This window comes from Alnus glutinosa, chromosome 4 (genome assembly GCF_958979055.1).
Source record: "Alnus glutinosa chromosome 4, dhAlnGlut1.1, whole genome shotgun sequence".
In the NCBI taxonomy this organism is placed as follows: Eukaryota; Viridiplantae; Streptophyta; class Magnoliopsida; order Fagales; family Betulaceae; genus Alnus; species Alnus glutinosa.
Genome location: NC_084889.1, coordinates 34,419,750 through 34,440,628, shown reverse-complemented (window position 1 = coordinate 34,440,628; position 20,879 = coordinate 34,419,750). Strand labels below are relative to the sequence as shown.

Sequence of the window (20,879 nt, the reverse complement as noted above, 5' to 3'; positions counted from 1 at the left end):
ACATAGAATATTTTGTTTCTTTTTGATGAATAATTCATTTCATTAAAGCATTAAAGTTCAAAACACAGCAACACAGCTACATAGACTCAAGCAACCTACCAGTAGGCACTGCTAATCATAGAATACAACAGACAACATCGAAATAAATCAGCAAATGACTCATTTGCTAAGAACATAAAGGGGAATTCCCCATAGGGGAAACACAGAATTCTTAAAACTATTCTTGGAAGTGGAAGACACAGGAGTCTTTATAACCATTCTTACATTCCATGAGATGGTCTTCAATATGCACTTTTCAGGACTAACTTGTAAAAATCTTGCAGTTCATTTGTAACCAAATATGGTACACTATGGAATCTACCGAGAGCTCAAAGCAGGGTAAATAATGAAGCTCCAATCTCATTTATCAACTATCCATACCCTTGAAGCTGCATATCAACAAGTTGAACAAAATGTTAATAATTTGAATGAGAAATACTGTCAACTTCCTCCTCCACATAGAAATGGGATGGAAGGTCCAATGCCACAATTCATTCTATATCTTTTTAATATGTTTAACTTATTACTTTTAACTCTGTATGGTTTAGCGGTTTCAAAACATGTTTGAAAACTATAAAGAATTCAAAACACAGTTATGAAAACGCACCCTTTTGCTTGTTGCGTAACTACCTTATCAAACTGTCAATTTTTTTTTTTTGTTTTCTTTTTGTCAAACCCATATCAAATGTGATGCCTTTTATGATTTTATTTAAAAACAAGTGCAATCGCTAGCGAAATCGTGGAGCCAAATGGACTCCATAAAAAAGAGAGAGCTTGTGGGATGATTGAATACCTTGTTTTGTGACTTTCCATTCGTTATCATAACTGATGGCCCAAAAGAAATACCCACGAAGCCCAAGTGCCTGAGCAAACCCAATCTTCACCGTTGTCGATAGGGCATCATCGTACCCGACCCACGTTGTACCGACAAAGGAATAGACTGACGCAGTGTCCACATCATACGCAACAGTGGCTTTGGTCCTCTTATTGAATGCCTCCACCTCTGAGAAAAGTAGCACACCTTCACCTGAATCACTTCCAGGACCCACGCCAATGGCGGGTGCTCCAACCCCATGCAAATTTGGGTCTTTGAGCTTCCATGTTTTCCCATAGAGCGGCAAGCCCATGACCACCTTGTTTCCAGGTACTCCGGCCTTGATCCACGACTTGAGCCCGTAGATTGAGCTCAGATTAGTTCTTGGATCAAACAATGCAGCATGGGCCCCCGTTGCCGACGTGTCCCATGATCCATGATAATCATAACACATCACATTGATCCAATCCAAATTCCCCTTGATCGAAGCGGCCGGGTACGAGCGGCGGCTGCCGTATGTTAAGAAGTCCGCCGAGTAGTACACGGCGGCGGTGAGCAACAAGGGAGGCTTATTTGTGCTCCTAGCCTCCTTTTGGATTGCTTGTCTCCATTCTTTAAGCAAGTGGGCAAAATCATCCATTTCTTTTGTGCTTTCAGGGAATTCCCAATCAAGGTCAACCCCATCAAATCCATATTTGCGCGCAACCTCTATGGTTGCATGTATGAAAGTTCGACGAGAGGAGACAGAGGAGGCCATGGCAGCAAAAGGGCTGGGATTAACACCACCTCCACCGATGGAGTAAAGAACCTTGATGCCCGGGTTCTTGTGATGAAGGGTGGTGGTGAGGTTTGAGAGGATCGCAGCCTCTGAATTTGAAATGTCAAACTCAAAAGTAACATTGTTGGGCACGAGAAAAGCATACAAGATGTGGGTGAACAATGATGTGTTTATGGCCGAAGGCGAGAGATTATCCAAAGCCCATGACGGATAATAACCCGCTTTGACGACCGGCGACGAGGCCATGACGCCGCTTCCGGTGGCGATGAGGAACAAGGAGTATACAATAGAAAGGAAGTGCACAAACTTGAGGAGGATTGCCATGTTGTTCGAAGGCTCCCCCAAGTGGACTTCATCATGAAGAACGGAGGATAATATATAAAGAAAGACCAGTTGCGATATGAAGGAAAAAGGAAATCTTTGATTTTTCTTGTAGATAGTTGGAACTTTGGGTGGTTTTGCTCATCTGTGGCCCTACCAAAAAAGAAAAGCTTTTATGGTACGACAGAGTTTGGATTCTAGTAGCAAAGAACAGTAAGAGATACTGTACATTATATAATATACATAGTTGATTCATTAGATATACCTTAAGATTGTTAGATAAAAGCAATTGTGAGCTGGCTTTGTTGACGTTTCTAGCTAGAATTGACTTTACAAATCTTATAGATTGACGGCTCCCTCGTGACGGAGGGGGTGGTGTCACCGTAACCTCTTACCGTGGGTTTTTTGAAAGTCTACTAACACGTCGTATCTTTATTTTTTTCAAGCGAAAGATTGTGTATTAAGCGGCTTTATTATGCCCTCCCACAGCAATCGTTGAGATCGGTTGATAAGCCCGTCTGAATATGAGCTAATCATTTATCAAAACGGGCCTTTAGTCCAAGCCCAATGACCGATACCAGGTCATTATGAGCTAACAAAACTTCTATCAAATTTTCGACCGATATATTAGTTAATTTAAACTGGAATTAAGTTTTTAGGTATGTCAATTTTCGTGCATGTTTTTTAGCTAGATGAACTGCTTCTCATTTTGTGTTTAAAAGCATTTTCAATCGGTCTTTCATTCTCTCTTTCATTTATATTCGAATCATTCATATTTGAAAAGGAAAAGATTCTCCTTAAAACCATTTCCTACGTTGAATAGAAGAAAAAAAAAAAAATTTGGAATTATGGATTCCGTACAAAGCAACAATAATTGAGCAAGTTGAAATTTTTGACTATTGTTAATACAAATCTGCCCATCACCTCGATCTAGAATTTTAAGCAATCTGACCATATCAGCCAATGAGGATAATAGTCAACATAAGTTGTTCATTTCATAATATATGGAGCTTAGGATATGCATCTTGACTTGGCTTTGCATTAGTGGAAGCTTCCACTTGGTTTTAGTCATTGTTGTCTGTCTCTTCACTGTCCAGGCATCCTTCACAAAGCATATACCGGTGCAGGACAGCCAAATAATTCCACCCAAAAAAAGTCAAGCTTTTAGATACATTAATTCATATAGTGTTATCATTATTTTAACCCCACAATGCACATAATAATATAATATAAAGAGAAACACTATACATGGACCACATTTTTATTTGACTTTGTTGATGTGACAATGTAAATTAGCATTGGATAAGCTTTTGTTAATTAAAATAATGCTATTTAGTAGAATGTTATACGCAGGGATGGAGTCAGCATTTGTAATTTGAGGGACTAAATTGAAAAAAATAATAATTTGTGGGACAAAACTAAAAAAATTAAAAAATTAAGGTCAAAATTTTAATTTTAATTTTTTAGAAAAAACCTTGGGTCCTGGGGAGGGGAAGGCCCCCCAAGCTCCTTGCTACTTCCGCCCCTGGTTATACGACTATTATATAGCTTGATAATATGACAGTGAAAATCAGCAATTATAAAAAAAATAATTGATCTTAATTGTCACGTCATTCCATCTTTAATGTTTACGACAGTCGAATAACAATCTCCATTGCTGTTAATTCTGTGCTAACAGAAAGTAAAAAACCATTGGCTTGATTCCTAATTTTCACTTTTCATCTTTTAAATTCTAGAACATTATTAATATATATTTTTTAATTTTTAATTTTTTGTGTTAATTAGTTAGAACATTATTTTGAACGAGCTAAAAACGGGGGCCTTGAATCTTCTACAGAAATCTATGACGTTACTTTGAACGAGTCAAGTAGTATATATAAATATTAGTCAAAATGTTGAAATTATGCCTTATTTATGTTGCCTTGCATATATTTATAATTCTATTAGATGAAAAATTTGTCCTTTATTTACATTCTTTATATTTTTTTTAATCTTATATAATTTTTATTTTTTAATGTTTAATTTGATAAATTGACTCAAACTCTTAAAATATATAATACCCACGTTCATTTTTACAATAAAGTGTAGGAAATTACACAAGTGTTTCTTATGTCATATTTAATATAAGTGTCTCTTATGTCATATTTAATTTGATGTAACGACTTTAATTACTGTAACGATAATTACAATAAATGTATTCATATGATTTAAACGGTTTTTTATATTCCACATTATGGTTTATGAAAATAACGGTTTTTATATTAATTATTCTGATTTATTTTTCTTAATGGGAGGAAAATAATTAGCTACTAATAAATGACGAGGGTCCCTGGTCTGCTTATATAAGGAGCCCTATGCATCCATCTTTTGGCATACTCATGGGTACAGGCCAGAAGATCACTCAAATAACATTCTTTTGTTCTTCAGATATTCGTAGAAATGCTTGATCAAAGATGGCAAGAGATAAGCCTAGATTTTGTCTTTTTATTTCCGTTGCGCATGTTAGATTGAGCCTGATTAAGTTTATACATTCTAACATAAAGAACTGTAAATAATAATCCTTATGAAATGATGGTTATTGTCGCATTTTGAGTAATTCATAAATTACACTTTTACGACACAAAGACTATAAAAATGTTGTTTCTGCTTTCCTTAACCCGCTAGATTGTTAATATAGTTTTTTTAACGGTTCGAATTTAATTTTATATTTATTTATTTTTTATGAAAAATTTAAATTTAAGTTTAGACAGTTATAAAAATTACAGCACATATATTATATATATTTTTTTTTTAACCAAATGCAGTGTTAATTAATGGTCTATTCATAACTAACTACCTTACTAATCAAAATAAAAGCATACGTACTGCTATGATCCTATCGTTGTTGACATTAACCCCCCCTGCCCCCCTGCCCCCCTGTGCTTTCCCTTTCTTTAGTTTTCTTTTTCTTGTGTTTTTTTTTGTTTTGTTTTTCCTTTTGTTTTGCTTTGCTGTTTTATTTACCCAGACAACAAAAAAGAATAAAAGATTTTAGATTGATGCAGTGGAGGTCTCCTTAATCGATTTATAAAGGAAACATTGTTAACAAAGACAACAAGTTTCATGCACCCAACGATTTTAAGGTACAGTCAATTCCGCCATCTCTTACTTTTGTTTGCTATCAAATCCATACCTATCATATCCATAAATATGCTTCTCTTTCTTTGGTTAACATCACCATCCACCTGTCTAGAAAGAAAAATCAAAGCCCATAGAAAGTACTGGTTTTTTCTATATAATATCTCCAACATGAGAGACCTTAATTAATTTCCAACTATGGCAAGCCTCAACTTTGTGCACTTCCTTTCTATTGTATACTCCTTGTTCCTCATCGCCACCGGATGCGGTGTCATGGCTTCGTCGCCGGTCGTCAAAGCGGGTTATTATCCGTCATGGGCTTTGGATAATCTCTCGCCTTCGGCCATAAACACATCATTGTTCACCCACGTCTTGTATGCTTTTCTCGTGCCCAACAATGTTACCTTTGAGTTTGACATTTCAAATTCAGAAGCTGCGATCCTCTCAAACCTCACCACCACCCTTCATCACAAGAACCCTAACGTGAAGGTTCTTTACTCCATCGGTGGAGGTGGTATCGATACCAAACCTTTTGCTGCCATGGCCTCCGCTGCCTCCTCCCGTCGAACTTTCATACATGCAACTATAGAGGTTGCCCGCAAATATGGGTTCGATGGGCTTGACCTTGATTGGGAATTCCCTGAAAGCCCAAAAGAAATGGATGATTTTGCCCACTTGCTAAAAGAATGGAGGCATGCAATCCAAGAGGAGGCTAGGGGCACAAATAGGCCTCCCCTATTGCTCACCGCCGCCGTGTACTACTCGGTGGAATTCTTAGCATACGGCATCCGCCGCTTATACCCGACGGCTTCGATCAAGGAAAACTTGGATTGGATCAATGTGATGTGTTATGAGTATCACGGATCATGGGACACGTCGGTGACGGGGGCCCATGCTGCATTGTTTGATCCAAGAACTAATTTGAGCTCAATCTATGGGCTCAAGTCGTGGATCAAGGCTGGAGTACCTGGGAACAAGGTGGTGATGGGCTTGCCGCTCTATGGGAAAACATGGAAACTCAAAGACCCAAATTTGCATGGGGTTGGAGCACCCGCCATTGGCGTGGGTCCTGGAGGTGATTCAGGTGAAGGTGTGCTACTTTTCTCAGAGTTGGAGGCATTCAATAAGAGGACCAAGGCCACCATTGCATATGATGTGGACACTGCGTCGGTCTATTCTTTTGTCGGGACAACGTGGATTGGGTACGATGATGCACTATCGATAACAGTGAAGATTGGGTTTGCTCAAGCCCTTGGGCTTCGTGGGTATTTCTTTTGGGCCATTAGTTATGATATCGAATGGAAAGTCACAACACAAGGTATTCTCCTTTCCATCCCATGTTTTATATTATAGGGGAATATGTGTCATTTGATCGTAGCACACTGACATACGGTGGACCTTTTGATTATGAGTATTAACGCAAGTATTTCTCAATCAGATTATTAATTAACCTTTTTGTTGAACTTGTTGATATGCAGCTTCAAGGGTATGGATAGTTGACAACTGAGATTGGAGCTTCATTATTTACCCTGAAATAAGCTCTCGAGACTCGAGAGATTCCAAATAAAACCTCCACCTTCTTCGTGCTGTAAAGTAAACCAAATTTTCATGTTGTAATTGTTTTTATCAGTTTACAAGATTTTATATTCTTGAAGTATTGGGAGTGAGAGAGGCTGGATGTGGAAGTTAAGCTTAACTCATGCATCTATATGTTCCTACATGAACTGATCAAGACCATCTCATGGGGATATAATTAAAGTGATCGACCGACAGGAAAAAAGAAAAGATGGATAAATTTTATGGACTAATGATGGGTTCTAAGTTGAACTAATAAGAGTCTTACCAGCCAACAATAGGGTTTGATGGAGTCTAATCACCGCAAGGAAGAGAAGATGAGTCACACTCAAAAAAGAGAAATTTCATATCCAATAATTTAGATTGACCTTGTTGCAAGCCTCAACGCCCCAATAGCCGTTAATCCTTGAAATTGGCGTGAGTGTTGGGCTTGACTCTCCTTGTTACCAAGAATTGGCCGGCCCAAATCCAAAAAGCGCCCCAACAAATCGATCTATGATTCTAAGCAATAGAATATCTGGATTTGCTTGAAAATATTTTCTTGCACTGGTTAACAACTAGCTAGTGTTCTATAGAAGTTGAGGCAGACTATTCAATGTTTGAAAGAAATATTAATTAATCAGTTTGAGAATTTGCAGTGCAGCATTAAAATGTTTAATTTGATGATCTTTAAAAGGAAACAAACACATTAATCTTAAACCATATCATATAAAAGCTTTAAAGACCTTTTTTTTTTTTTTTTTTTTTTTTAACCTCCTTCTCTATGGCTAAGAACCATCAAATTAAATTTACAAGTTACTAAGAAAATCATATAATTATGCTAAAGACACTGCCATTGGACTTCTTACAATATGTTATCCGTCAGTCCAAGAATACCACCCAAAAGCATACTCATCCTTTGCAAGCTTGCTGATCAGCGTCTTATCACCTCTTACTTTCACCGTGATGGTGAAGTTCTGTTTCTGGCCAACATGATCGAAGAACAAAATACTTGGGGAGGCCTTTATGGAGAATCCCAAAGGTGGTCTGGAAGTAAAGAAGTACACACTCTTGTGGTGACCAACTTTTGTGACTGTCCTCTTAACGGTGACGGTTCCATTGAGTTTGGAGATTGCCAAGGACGGATAGTTGAGGTTATCTGGTGTGGGTGGAACTGTCAGACACTTGATTGAGCCAATGCTGCATAAGTAGAGAAGGTAGTCGGTATATGAGGCGTCGTATACTAGACCGGGGTCCGAAGCTTTTGTGGGCCGGAAGTGGCCGGAGCCATATGCAAAGGGAGTGGCTGGATTGCCAGATTGGTCGCCCAATGGCAAACCCATGTTGTTTATTAACCCGACTGCGAGGTAGAAATGTGAAACATTAGAGAATTTAGGCCGTGGCAAGTAAAGATGGTTTTGTCATCATGACAACATCACATCTTTGATCGATATCGCACAATTATTTCAGAATGTTTATATATATACCTGTGGTCATGAGGCAGATCTTATTGCGGCATTGCTCCAAGTAGGGTGTATGGCTTTGAGAAGTGCAGCCGCAGCAGCCACATGAGGGCAAGACATTGAAGTTCCAGAGAAAATATTGTACTTGGCAATTCTGTGATCTTGTGACAACTTTGTAGGAGGATCGCCCTCGCTCCATGCTGCCAGTATATTCAGCCCTGGATATCGGGCTGCAAAGTAATTGAATAGAAAAAAAAGAAATTGTCAAATAGTGTATTCTGTTCCAAATTGGCCCATGCTCACTAATTGATAATTAATGGCATGTGCTACATGCATTCAGTTACTCCAAATTAAGCATCTCTCTCGGCGTGTACCGCCCATTAGCACAACGTCAGCATTTGGTGCCCAAGCAAGTTGCCTTTGCCCTCTTATGCCCTTTCTATTCTCCGGCCCCAATCTTACTTGTATGGTTTCTATGACTAAAAAATCAATCTTTATCACACTAAATGTTGTACGTGGAACAACGTCACATGGGATTGGAAAATGATCCTCTTCAATTAAAATGAAATAGAAATGAGTGGATAAATGGATTCCTTACAAAATACAAAATAGATGGATGAAAAAAAATACAAACTGACATTTGCCTTTTTTCAAATTTTTTTTTTTTTTTTTTTTTTTTTTTTTTTCACTTTTTACATCACATAAACAATTTTTTATTACTATTTAAATAAAAAAAATCCACTACAATACAAAATTTTTTCACTTTTCCATATAAATTCTTTCTACTTTATATTATATTAATAACTTTTTACTATCACTTAAAAAAAGAAAAAGGAAAATCCCCTCATACTTGAGGAGAAGGGGTTGCCAAACAAGGCCTTCATTTCCCCATTACATGGCATCTAACTTCCCATTTAATGGATGTGTTTGGTAAATATTTGTACTGTGAAATTTTTGTTTGAATGGTAGTAAGAAGTGATTGATATAACAAAAATATTAAAAAATTTGGATATGTTTTAGAGATATGTTTGATGCACTTTAAGTGTACATCAGTTGTACACTAAATCTCACATGGACCAATATTTTTTATTGTTTATTTCTTATTTTAAAAAAAATCACTAAATCGCTGGTGTACAACTGATGTACACTTGAAGTGCAACAAACATATCTCTATGTTTTATAGAAAAGTGAAAATTTTTTGTTTCCTAGTGGTTTTTTTTTTATTTTTTATAATTGAGTAGTAATAAAAAATAATTGATGTGATATTAAAAGTGAAAAAATGTTAGAATGTTTTGAATTTGTCTTTTTTAGGAGAAGAGAGGAAAAAAAAAATAGTAAAAAGTAAAAAAGTTGGGAGATGAGAGGTAGTTGTCAAACATGCTCAATCTTATGCAGCAGCCGCTCCTTAGACAAAGGATTATTGTCATGCTTTAAAGCATTCTTATTACGCCAAATGTGATACATAGTAGCCCCAAGAGCAAACCTGAACACATGGGCTTTAAAAGCCTTCTTTATTTCACGGTTCTTACTTTGTTGGAATTAGTTCCTTTTCAGGGATAATATTGCCTTTGCAAGCAGCCTTGTGTGCAATGGCGCAGCCAGGATTACAGTTTGGGGACAATTTTTTTTTTCGTTTTGATAAATAAAAAAATAAATGGTCTGCCACGTCTTGGTTTGCACAACAGTTTATCTCATTGTGTGCCTCTCCCTCTCCGCATCATGGTTTGCACAACAGTTTTTTTTTTTTTTTTTTTTTTTTTTTTTTTTTTAATTATTTAATATAAAAAATTATTTAAAACACGTTATATCAGCTTGTATAAAATAAGTATGATAAACCAATGTGAAGAGTAACATTACTTATCATATTATCAATTCTAACTTAAATGCTCTAAATTAATTCAATATTAAATGTCCTTTCTATTCTCCGGCCCCAATCTTAATTGTATGATTTCTATAACTAATAAAATCAATCTTTATCACACTAAATGTTGTATGTGGGAACCACGTCACATGGGATTGGAAAAGAATCCTCTTCAATTAAAATGAAATAGAAATGAGTTGATAAGTGGATTCCTTACAAAATACAAAATAGATGGATGAAAAAAATACAAAATGACATTTGCCCTTTTCCGTTTATTTTTTAATGGAATAAGATTATATTTAATGCTTTTGATGACTTGAAAATTAAATTCCTTTTGACAAGTCTACAACTAGCATATGTGTTCATTTTCTGGGACACCAATTATTACCAACAAGGATCAATTGAACTGGAGAGAAATTTGTCCTTTCACTTAAACTAATTAGCTCATCTCCTGTTCAATTGAACTGGAGAGAAGCCAGTTAGTGCAAAAAAAAAAAAGGGTAAATTTGTCTTTTTACATGTTTTTGAACAAATTTACCTTTTTACTTAAACTAACTGGCTCATCTCCAGTTCAATTGAACTAGAGAGGATCCAAATGCAATTCACTACATTGACTTTATCGATCTATCATTAAATTCAACAGTCATGTCATATATAAAGTTGGCTGATTATGTTGTTAATTACATTATTAAACCAATCATGTCATTTGAGATAAAAACAAATTTAATGAAAAACATCAACTTCAACTTCAAAACATTCTTAACTTTTTCACTTTTTATATTACCATTTAAATAAAAAAAACACCACAATACAAATTTTTTTCAATTTTTCATATAAATTATTTCAACTTTATATTACATCAATCATATTTTACGGTCACTACAAAAAAAAAAAAATTCCCTCCCCCATATGAGAGAAAGGAATATTTAATGCTTTTGATGACATGAAAACAGGGGAAGGAAAAGCCTACAATTAGCATATATATATATATATATATATATATATATATATTCATTTTTTGGGACACACCCCATTACGTTGTCTTTATCAATCTATCATTAAATCCAAAAGTCATGTCATAATTAAAGTTGGCTGATTATGTTGATAATTACTTCATTCAACCAAACATTAACCCGTGTCTTTGTAACCTTTCGGCCTCAGTTGCCAATCCCTTCCCCCACCCCCCATTTTTTTTTTTTTTTTTTTTTTTTTTTTTTTATAACTTTTCACATCACATCAACAATTTTTTATTACTATTTAAATAAAAAAAAAATCCACTACAATACAATTTTTTTTTTTCCAATTTTCTATATAAATTCTTTCTATTTTTTATTTCATTAATAACCTTTTACTATTACTTACCAAAAAAAAAAACTCCCCTCATACTTGAGGAGAAGGGGTTGTCAAATAAGGCCTTCATTTCCCCATTACATGGCATCTAACTTCCCATTTAATGGATGTGTTTGGTAAGTACTTGTGTTGCAAAATTTTTGTTTGAATAGTAGTAAGAAGTGATTGATGTAATAGAAGTATTAAAAAGTTTAGATATGTTTTATAGAAAAGTGAAAAAAAAATTGTTTTGTAGTGGGTTTTTTTATTTGAGTAGTAATAAAAAATGATTGATGTGATATAAAAAGTGAAAAAAAATGTTAGAATGTTTTGAATTTGACTTTTTTGGGAAAAGAAGAAGAAGAAGAAGAAGAAGTAAACTGAAGCGAAGCAAGTCAGTGCAAAAAAAAAAAAAAAAAAAAAAAGGGCAAATTTGTCTTTTTACATTTTTTTTGATCAAATTTGCCTTTTTACTTAAACTAACTGTCTTATCTCCGGTTCAATTGAACTTGAGCGTATCCAAATGCAACCACTATGTTGACTTTATTGATCTATCATTAAATTCAACAGTCATGTCATATATAAAGTTGGCTGATTATGTTGTTAATTACTTTATTAAACTAATCATGTCATTTGAGATTAAAATTAAAGTAAATTAAATTATTTGTTTAATGCTTATAAATTCTGTTTTGGAGTTAATTATATTATTATTTAAAATAAATGTTTATTTTCATTCTCTTACTCATCTTTTGTTCATTTTGATACCAAAAATGTGTAAATCCATCGTTGCACATGGATTCCCCCCCCCCACCACATAAAAAAAATATATGGCAGAATGACACATTTCTTTATTTATTTTTTTAATCATTATATATTATTATTTATCATATGAGAACATATGTTACGAATGCAAATTACATATAAGATGGGGGATTTGAACTTCAAACTCAGATTACATGTCAATAAAGGTTGTGTTTGGATACGTTTTGTAAGCGAAATGACTATTTCATTAGAAAAAATAAATAGCATTATTAAGAATGGAAGAAGTTAGAATAAAATAATATTGGTATTAAAGTATACATGTACTCTGACACTTGGAATTAGGTATTCTCTCATAGACCATGAGAATGGCTATTCCAAGACTACTCAATTTCACTTTCTTCCATTTTCAATAGAATTTTTTTTTTTTTTTGATGGAATAATCATTCCGCATATCAAGTGTAGCCTTAGTCCCTAATTTGGCAAATCCATGACTCGTGCATCACGGGCAAGAAGCATTTGATCATTATGCATAACAAATTATAGTCGATGAATAGCTTTCATATTGTAAATCATGATCAATAATATTCTTCAAATCCATGGTGGTTGCTTCCTTGATTGCCAAGAGTGCAGCCTTAGCTAGCTTTGCTGGAACAACTCTAATCATATCTTGATTCAGTGCGAAAGAGGATCGATTATGAAATTAAGGACCTAAGTTTTATGTTTTTCCTGTTAATTTAATTCGCATATCTAGTAATTAAGTGATTATGAAATTAGTTGGCGCAATGCGAATTTCAATATAATTGATTTCCATGCCGGATAAATTAAGGATTGAAGTATTTTATTTTTGGTTGAATCAAGGAAATTGCTCCTATTCTCGGCGAGGGTGGAGAATTAAGGATTTTATTAAAACTATCGACATTTTTTAATATGAAATGTTTCATAATATTTCGAGAGAAAACAAATTAATTGGCAGAAAAATGTTCACTACATGTAGTTTTTGTTTTTTTTGTTCTATATAGACAACAAAATAAAAAATAATGCTAAGGATCATCTTTTTATCCTCTTAAAGTTGATGTAATTTTTAAAATACTATTGAATTAAAATTTAATAGTGATCCATTTGAAATCCAATTAAAAGCCAAATCAACTTTGGAGGATAAAATGATGATACAAACATGGACCCTAACATTACTGTTCCATGAAAAGTCAGTTTCCTCACGAGAAACATTAGCGGCGTTTGGTAAAGAGTTTTGTTGTGCATTTTTCGTTTGAATAATAATAATAAAAATGATTGATGTGATATAAACTAAAATTGAGTTTAAAATTTTTTGCTAGAGAAAAATGAGAAAAGTTGTTTGGTGATAGTTTTGAAAAGAGGTTGACTCTTTCTTTTTTTTTTTTTTTTTTTTTTAAAGGTGATGATTGCCAACCCCTTCCCCCATATTTTTTAGATGATTTTTTTTTTTTTGAGTGATGATAAGAAGTCATTGATGTGATATAATGTAGAAACAATTTATATAGAAAAGTGAAAAAAAAAATTGTATTATAGTGAGTTTGTTTAGGGATAATTGCACCGTTGGGCCCTGTGGTATGCCATAATTATTTTTCACTCCTTATGGTTTAAAAAGTTTATGGGAGGTCCTTGTGCTACGCAATAATTACGTTTTACTCCCTGGGTCGATTTTCCGTCTACCATTTTGACGGAATCTGTTTGCTCTACACATCATCGCCACGTGTCACCAATAAGATGGCAACACATGTCTATCTTCATTAAAAAAAAAAAAAAATTTATTAAAAAATAAATAAAAATACTTAATTCACCCCCGGCGATTGGGGGTGGCCGCGCACCACCCCTGGCGGCCACCCACCCCTTGCTGCTTTTTTTTTTTTTTTAATTTTTTTTTAAAAAAATAAGAATATTTATTTATTTTTTAATAAATTTATATTTTTTATTAAGATGGACACGTGTCGCTGACGTGGCATTTGACGGAATCTGTTAAAAAATTTAACAGAATTTGACGCTAGGGATCGATTTGTAATTATTGCATAGCACATGGACTTCCCATGAACTTTTTAAACCATAGGGAGTGAAAAATAATTATGGCATACCATAGGAACCAACGGTGTAATTATCCCATATTTTTTTTTATTTAAATAGTACTAATAAGAAATTGTTAACGTGATATAAAAAGTGAAAAAAAAAAATTAGAACTTTTTGAAGTTGAATTTTTTAGAAAAGTGAAAATAAGAGAAGAGGAGTGGAGGGGTTTGCCAAATGGGAATAATCCCCTATAATCTCCTGCCCACACATAAGAGGGGCCAGGAAAATTATAGGTGGCCCGTGCCCGAGCAAGATTCCCATGTCTGAGGGGTCCTTGCCCCCTGGCCTCCCATAGACCCTGTCCAAATAGGATGGGGTATGCTAATTACAAGTATCATATCTTCAATTGTTGGGGTTGTGGTCTACTCATGTAGATGTTTCCCCTTATAAAGTATCTCATTTGACTGAAATCTTATTATTGTTTATCAAAACCCAAACAGAAAAGAAAAAAGAAAAAAAAGAAAAAAAAAGATTATATGTATAATCAAACAGGAAAGGGCATCGAAATCTTGACAAGCATTAGCAAAAACTTGACATTTTCCTAACATTGAAATCTTTATTTTTGGGTTAAATAAAATGAGATATTATTTCTTAATTTCTTTTGGGCTAAGATGATCATATTAATTATTCATATTGACATATGTATTTCATGAATTCTTTAAATACGTGGGCAATTAGATTAACATTCTAGAAGTATTATTTTAACATTGTGGCCAGAGAGAACATCGAATAGATTATCAAGTCTGCTGCATCGATCGATCTCTTACGTACGTACCTGCTAGAGAAAGCTCTGAATTGTCATCATAATAGAGTTGCCACACAAGGTAACCAAGTAGTTTATTCTGCTTGGCATAAGAAACCTTAATTTTGACCACCTCAACATCATCAAAGCCGATCCAGACAAATCTAACTATGCAGGATTTCACTACATATATAGCATTGTATATATGTTACATGAACCCCAATATTGTCCTGAATGTAAGCCTTGATTTTCTTATAACTCATCAATCCATCATCTGTAATGGCTTGACCCGTAGCCGGTGAACCAAAATCATTGTCGTTGGGCACGCATAGCCATAGAAAGGCAAGGCCTACGAATCCATTCATGAATGCCATGATCCGTGGTAGCATTGCTTAATGGGTCATATAAGGGTGCAAGAGGACCTGTAACGTTTGACAGCTGAGGCGTATGGTAGCCAAAAGCCATGGCATGAACCCAATTCAAGTTATCCCTTATGGAGTCCACCGGGAAAGAAGCGTTGTCCACAAATGGTGCGTTTCTAACAGCAGCAGTCAAGATCAACTCTGTTTGGTTAGACATTTTTGCTTCAGAATTCACGGCGGCTCACCACTTCTGAAAGAGTATCCCCATATTGGTCATGTCGGAACTTGTGTTTGGTGAAATCCAATTAAAGTCTAGGCCTTGGAAGCCATAAAGCCTTGCTGTCTTCATTGAAGAGTCGACGAATGGTTTTCTATAGGAAGCCTTGCTGACCATCAATGAAAGGACTGTATAGTTTGCGCTTCCACCCCCAATAGAAAGGAGGGTGTTGATTGATGGGTTCTTTTGTTTAACAGTGTCCGTGAAGGTTGAGAAGCATTGCTGAGCAGAGGGTGTGATAGAGAGCTCGATAGATAGCATTCTATCCAAATTCTCCTTGATCGTAGTGGCTGATACGAGCGGCAGCTGCCGTATGTTAAGAAGTCCGCCGAGTAGTACACAGCGGCGGTGAGCAACAAGGGAGGTTTATTTCTGCTCCTAGCCTCCTTTTGGATTGCATGTCTCCATTCTTTTAGCAAGTGGGCAAAATCATCCATTTCTTTTGTGCTTTCAGGGAATTCCCAATCAAGGTCAACCCCATAAAATCCATATTTGCGTGCAACCTCTATGGTTGCATGTATGAAAGTTAGACGAGAGGAAGCAGAGGAGGCCATGGCAGCAAAAGGGCTGGGATCAACACCACCTCCACCGATGGAGTAAAGAACCTTGATGCTGTCACATTATTACAGATGCCGGGGTTCTTGTGATGAAGGGTGGTGGTGTTTGAGAGGATCGCAGCCTTTGAATTTGAAATGTCAAACTCAAAGGTAACATTGTTGGGCACGAGAAAAGCATACAAGACGTGGGTGAACAATGATGTGTTTATGGCCAAAGGTGAGAGATTATCCAAAGCCTATAACGGATAATAACCCGCTTTGACGACTGGCGACGAGGCCATGACGCTGCTTCCGGTGGTGATGAGGAACAAAGGAGTATACAATAGAAAGGAAGTGCACAAACTTGAGGAGGATTGCCATGTTGTTCGAAGGCTCCCCCAAGTGGACTCATCATGAAGAACAGAGGATAATATATAAAGAAAGACCTGTAGGTTGCGACATAAAAAAAAGGCCAGGAAAGCTTTGATTTTTCTTGTAGATAGTTGTGGGTGCATGGTTTTGGTCATCTATGGCCCTACAAAAAAGAAGAAGTATTTATGGTACGACGGTGTATGGATTCTAGTATCAAAGAACAGTAAAAGATAATGTGTGTCAGAGAATAAAGAGCCGTTGCAGCATATCAAGAATATTTCATTGATTTCCTCTCCAATATCTTTCCTTATTTTCTTACCCTAAATATTTTTCACTTTAATATTTCTTAATTGTGTGCCATGATTAGTGGGATGTGCTTCATATCTTTTGTAATCAAAAGCACTCAATGAAATAAGAAGCAATATATGTAGCGTTTTCTTTCTTTTGTGTTATCCTCTTCCTCCCTTCCATCTCTTCTATTTTATTTTACATGGTATCAGAGCCTGAATAGGCCAACGCCAATCTTTCGATCCTTCATGTTGCAACCTTTGTCAAACATTAAACCATCTTCCAGTTTCAAATTTTCTGCCTACATGTTGCATGTTTTCCTTTAGCCGAACCTCTCCAGAAAACTAAACCACCCCTTTTGTACTGCACCAGTCCTCCCTACCGCACCATTTGGCCAATCTGCAGAAGACCCAACACCAGCAAACACAGAGTCGATACCCAGAGACCACGGTCCAAACCTCTCACCTCTGTTTCCTTTTCTCTTTGCTCTCTCTCAGAACTTTTATCAAACACTTTACCTTCACATGACATCCACATAACCAGTTCTCCCAAAGAAATCTCTCTTCTCTTCAACGAGATGCCCTGTTCCTAAACCACAAAATTACTCAGACTCTACCATTACCGCACATACCCAGCAACCTCTCCATTCACCTTCCTCTCCATCACTCAGAAGCTCTTTTTTCTTGCTTACCAGCAAAAGACCTGCATAAGCTCCTTTGCACTTTTGCTATGCCAGTGTCTTCAAAATCTTCCTTTATGCCTCTCTATCTTGCATGCCCTTATCGCTGGCACACTCTGCACCGCATTATGACCATCTTCATTTCGCATCTCAGCTTCCACCTCCAGTGACCCTTCAATCATCATAATATCTCCTTGGTGAACCAGGCACGATCTAGATGCTTTCTGTAACCCCCTTTCCTTCATCATCCTTCTCACTTACTCTACATCAGCCCAATATCCCTTCTCTTCCACTAAAAAAAAATATAAAAATGAAATTGCAGATCAACAGTCCCTTGCCGTAAAGTTTGTGTGCTCCACTGCTGCACCATCTTCAACGTCTTTTCCTGCATCCTTCCCCGACGACTTCTCCACCGGCCAAGTCTCTCACCTTTGGCACCGTCTCCAGCCGCAAATCCTCCAGTTTTCGTGCCTTCTCCATCCACCGCGAACTCTTCTCATAAGGTTGTCCATAAGTTACAGTTTTTTTTTTTTTGGTTTTGTTTCCTGTCTATCGTTGTTTTAAGTCCATTTTTCCTTTATTTCTTTTCTCTTGTGCTGTACTATGAAGAATATGTTGCAAAAAAAAAGAAGGGAAATAAGAAGATGCTAGACGTAAAAATAAAAAAAAAAAAAAAGGAAAAGAAAAAGGAAAAAAGAAAAGAAAAGAAAAGAAAAGAGAAAAAAAAAGAAGGAAAAATCTCTCTTTGGCCCATAGTTGGCTATTCTTTTCTCTGGCCCATTGTTGACCCAATTTTAAGCTTAAGGCAAATGTTCAAAGGCCCAAACCCATTTAAGTCATTTGTTGGCTCTTTTCTCTTTAGCCTATTGTTGGCCCAATTTCTACCTTGAGATAAATGTTAAAGACCCAAGCTCATTTAAGCCCATAGTTGGCCCTCTTCTCTTTGGCCCATTGTTGGCCCGATCTCTTGTTTGTGGTAATGTTTCAAAACTCAAGCCTGTCTTTAATTTCTTTTGGCCCATAGTTGGCTTTATTTTTTGGCCTTTGAGGTACAGTTTGCAAACTCGAGCCAACACATAAAAAACAAAAAAAAAAAAAAAAAAAAAAAAAAAGAAAAGAAAGAAAGAAAGAAGGTTTCATGATGATGATCCGACGCAGAAAACAAACTGAAGGAAGTTACTCCCATCAGTTTGCGGGAGAGTGATAGAGAATAAAGAGCCGTTGCAGCATATTAAGAATATCTCATTGATTTCCTTTTCCAATATCTTTTCTTATTTTCCTACCCTCAATATTTTTCATTTTAATATTTCCTGATTGTGTGCTATGATTAGTTGGATGTGCTCCCCTTTAGTAGCCTATATATTCATATCTTTTGTAATTAAAACACTCAAAGAAATAAGAAGCAATGTAGTGTTTTCTCTCTTTTGTGTTCTCCTCTTCTTTCCTTCCATCTCTTCTATTTTATTTTACAGTGTGTATATATATAATATATATAGTTGATTCATTAGACATACCTTAAGATTGTTAGTTAAAAGTAATTGTGAGCTGGCTTTGTTGACGTTTCTAGCTAGAATTGACTTTACAAATCTTATGGATCGAATGTTCCCTTGTGACGGAGGGGGTGGTGTCACCGTAACCTCTCGTTGTGAGTTTTTTGAAAGTCCACTAACATGTTGTATCTATATTTTTTTCAAGCGAAGGATTGTGTATTGAGCAGCTTTATTGTGCCCTCCCACAACACTCGTTGAGATCGGTTGATAAGCCCGTCTGAATCTGAGCTAATCATTTCTTAAAACGGGCCTCTAGTCCAGGCCCAATGACCGAAACCAGGTCATTATGAACTAACAAAACTTTTGTCAAATTTTCTAACGACATATTGGTTAATTTAAACTAGAATTAAGTTTCACGGTATGCCAATTTTCGTGCATATTCTTTAGTTACATGGGTTGCTTCTCATATTGTGTCTGAAAGCATTTTTAATTGATCTTTCATTATCTCTTTCATTAAGATCAAGAGTGGAAAAATCCTCCTTAAAACCATTTCCTAATTTGAATAGAAGAAAAAAACAAAATTTGGAATTGTGGATTCCGTACAAAGCAACAATCATTGAGCAAGTTGAAATTTTTGACTATTGTTAAAACAAATCTGCCCATCACTCTAGAATTTTAAGCAATCTGACCATATCAGCCAATGAGGGTAATCAGTCAATATAAGTTGTTCATTGTATAATATATGGAGCTTAAGATATTCAACTTGACATGGCTTTGCATTAGTGGAAGCTTCCACTTGGTTTTAGTCATTGTTGTCTGCCTCTTCTCTGTCCAGGCATCCTTCACGTGACAAAGCATATATTCAGTGCAGGACAGCCAAATAATTCCACCCAAAAACAGTCAAGCTTTTAGATACATTATATTATACATTAATATAATATAAAGAGAAACACTATACATGGACCACATTTTTATTTGACTTTGTTGATGTGACAATATAAATTAGCTAAGGATAAACTTTTGTTAATTAAAATAATGCTATTTAATAAAATGTTATACGTATGGGCCGAGTCAGCATTTGCAATTTAGAAGGCTAAATTGAAAAAAAAATATTAAGGGGCAAAACTAAAAAAATAAAAAAATTAAGGGCAAAATTTAAAACCTCCGCCTTTGGTTATATGACTATTATACAGCTTGATAATATGACAGTGAAAATCAACACTGATAAAAAAAATGGTTCATTTTAACTGTCACGTCATTCTATCTGTAATCTTTATATCCTACTTTTCACTTTCATCTTTTAAATTCTAGAACATTATTATTATTTTTTGTGTTAATTAGTTAGAACATTACTTTGAACGAGCTAAAAAGTGGGGCCGGCCTAGCTTGATCGAATCTTCTACGTACAGAAATCTATGACGTTCCTTGCAGATATTTATAATTCTATTAGATGAAAAACTTGTCCTTTATTTACATTCTTTATATTTTTTTTAATCTTATATATATATATATATATATATATATATATATATATATATATATATATATATATTTAATGTTTAATCTGATAAATTGACACAAACTCTTAAAATATATAATTTCCACCTACATTTTTACAATAAAGAATTGTAAATAATAATCCTTATGAAATGATGGTTATTGTGGGATTTCGAGTAATTCATGAATTACACTTTACAACACAAAGACTATATCAAGATGTTGTTTCCGCTTTCCTTAATGAAGAACTCCAGCTAGATTGTTAATATAGTTTTTTAGCGGTTCGGGTTTAATTTCAATTTTTCTTTTAATGAAAAATTTAAAATTAAATTCATACGGTTATAAAAGTAATAGCGCGCGCGCACACACATATATATATATATATATATATATATATATATATATATATATATATTTATACCGAATGCAGTGTTAATTGGTCTATTCATAATTAACCTTAGTAATCAAAATTAAAGCATACTCCTATCGTTGTTGATA

General features: G+C 35.2%; 3 protein-coding genes and 1 pseudogene across 3 annotated transcripts; 1 reads left to right on the top strand and 3 right to left on the bottom strand.

Annotated features, from left to right (window-relative positions):
* Positions 1-10: 10 nt before the first annotated feature.
* On the bottom strand, positions 11-1,993 carry LOC133865828 (class V chitinase CHIT5b-like). The gene is made up of 2 exons (XM_062302314.1): positions 833-1,993; positions 11-428 (listed from the first exon to the last, which is right to left on the bottom strand). The coding sequence occupies exons 1-2, from the start codon at positions 1,953-1,955 to the stop codon at positions 400-402; spliced, it is 1,152 nt and encodes a 383-aa protein (XP_062158298.1). The 5' UTR covers positions 1,956-1,993; the 3' UTR covers positions 11-399.
* Positions 1,994-5,087: 3,094 nt separating this feature from the next.
* On the top strand, positions 5,088-6,723 carry LOC133866768 (class V chitinase CHIT5b-like). Its single transcript, XM_062303399.1, has 2 exons — positions 5,088-6,387; positions 6,548-6,723. The coding sequence occupies exons 1-2, from the start codon at positions 5,268-5,270 to the stop codon at positions 6,574-6,576; spliced, it is 1,149 nt and encodes a 382-aa protein (XP_062159383.1). The 5' UTR covers positions 5,088-5,267; the 3' UTR covers positions 6,577-6,723.
* A 663-nt stretch (positions 6,724-7,386) lies between these two features.
* Positions 7,387-8,334, bottom strand: LOC133867268 (subtilisin-like protease SBT5.6). The gene is made up of 2 exons (XM_062303987.1): positions 8,111-8,334; positions 7,387-7,983 (listed from the first exon to the last, which is right to left on the bottom strand). The coding sequence occupies exons 1-2, from the start codon at positions 8,283-8,285 to the stop codon at positions 7,499-7,501; spliced, it is 660 nt and encodes a 219-aa protein (XP_062159971.1). The 5' UTR covers positions 8,286-8,334; the 3' UTR covers positions 7,387-7,498.
* A 7,301-nt stretch (positions 8,335-15,635) lies between these two features.
* LOC133866361 (class V chitinase CHIT5b-like) lies at positions 15,636-16,537 on the bottom strand (annotated as a pseudogene).
* Between the last annotated feature and the right edge of the window lie 4,342 nt (positions 16,538-20,879).

What these genes read in the sequence shown, in the direction of transcription:
- LOC133867268 (XM_062303987.1), bottom strand. Translation starts at nt 8,285, where the DNA reads ATGGAGCGAGGGCGATCCTCCTACAAAGTTGTCACAAGATCACAGAAT. An exon ending in GATCTGCCTCATGACCACAG is followed by an intron (nt 7,984 to 8,110) that starts GTATATATATAA and finishes TCTACCTCGCAG; the next exon opens with TCGGGTTAATAAACAACATG.
- LOC133866768 (XM_062303399.1), top strand. Translation starts at nt 5,268, where the DNA reads ATGGCAAGCCTCAACTTTGTGCACTTCCTTTCTATTGTATACTCCTTG. An exon ending in ATGGAAAGTCACAACACAAG is followed by an intron (nt 6,388 to 6,547) that starts GTATTCTCCTTT and finishes GTTGATATGCAG; the next exon opens with CTTCAAGGGTATGGATAGTT.
- LOC133865828 (XM_062302314.1), bottom strand. Translation starts at nt 1,955, where the DNA reads ATGGCAATCCTCCTCAAGTTTGTGCACTTCCTTTCTATTGTATACTCC. An exon ending in ATGGAAAGTCACAAAACAAG is followed by an intron (nt 429 to 832) that starts GTATTCAATCAT and finishes GTTGATATGCAG; the next exon opens with CTTCAAGGGTATGGATAGTT.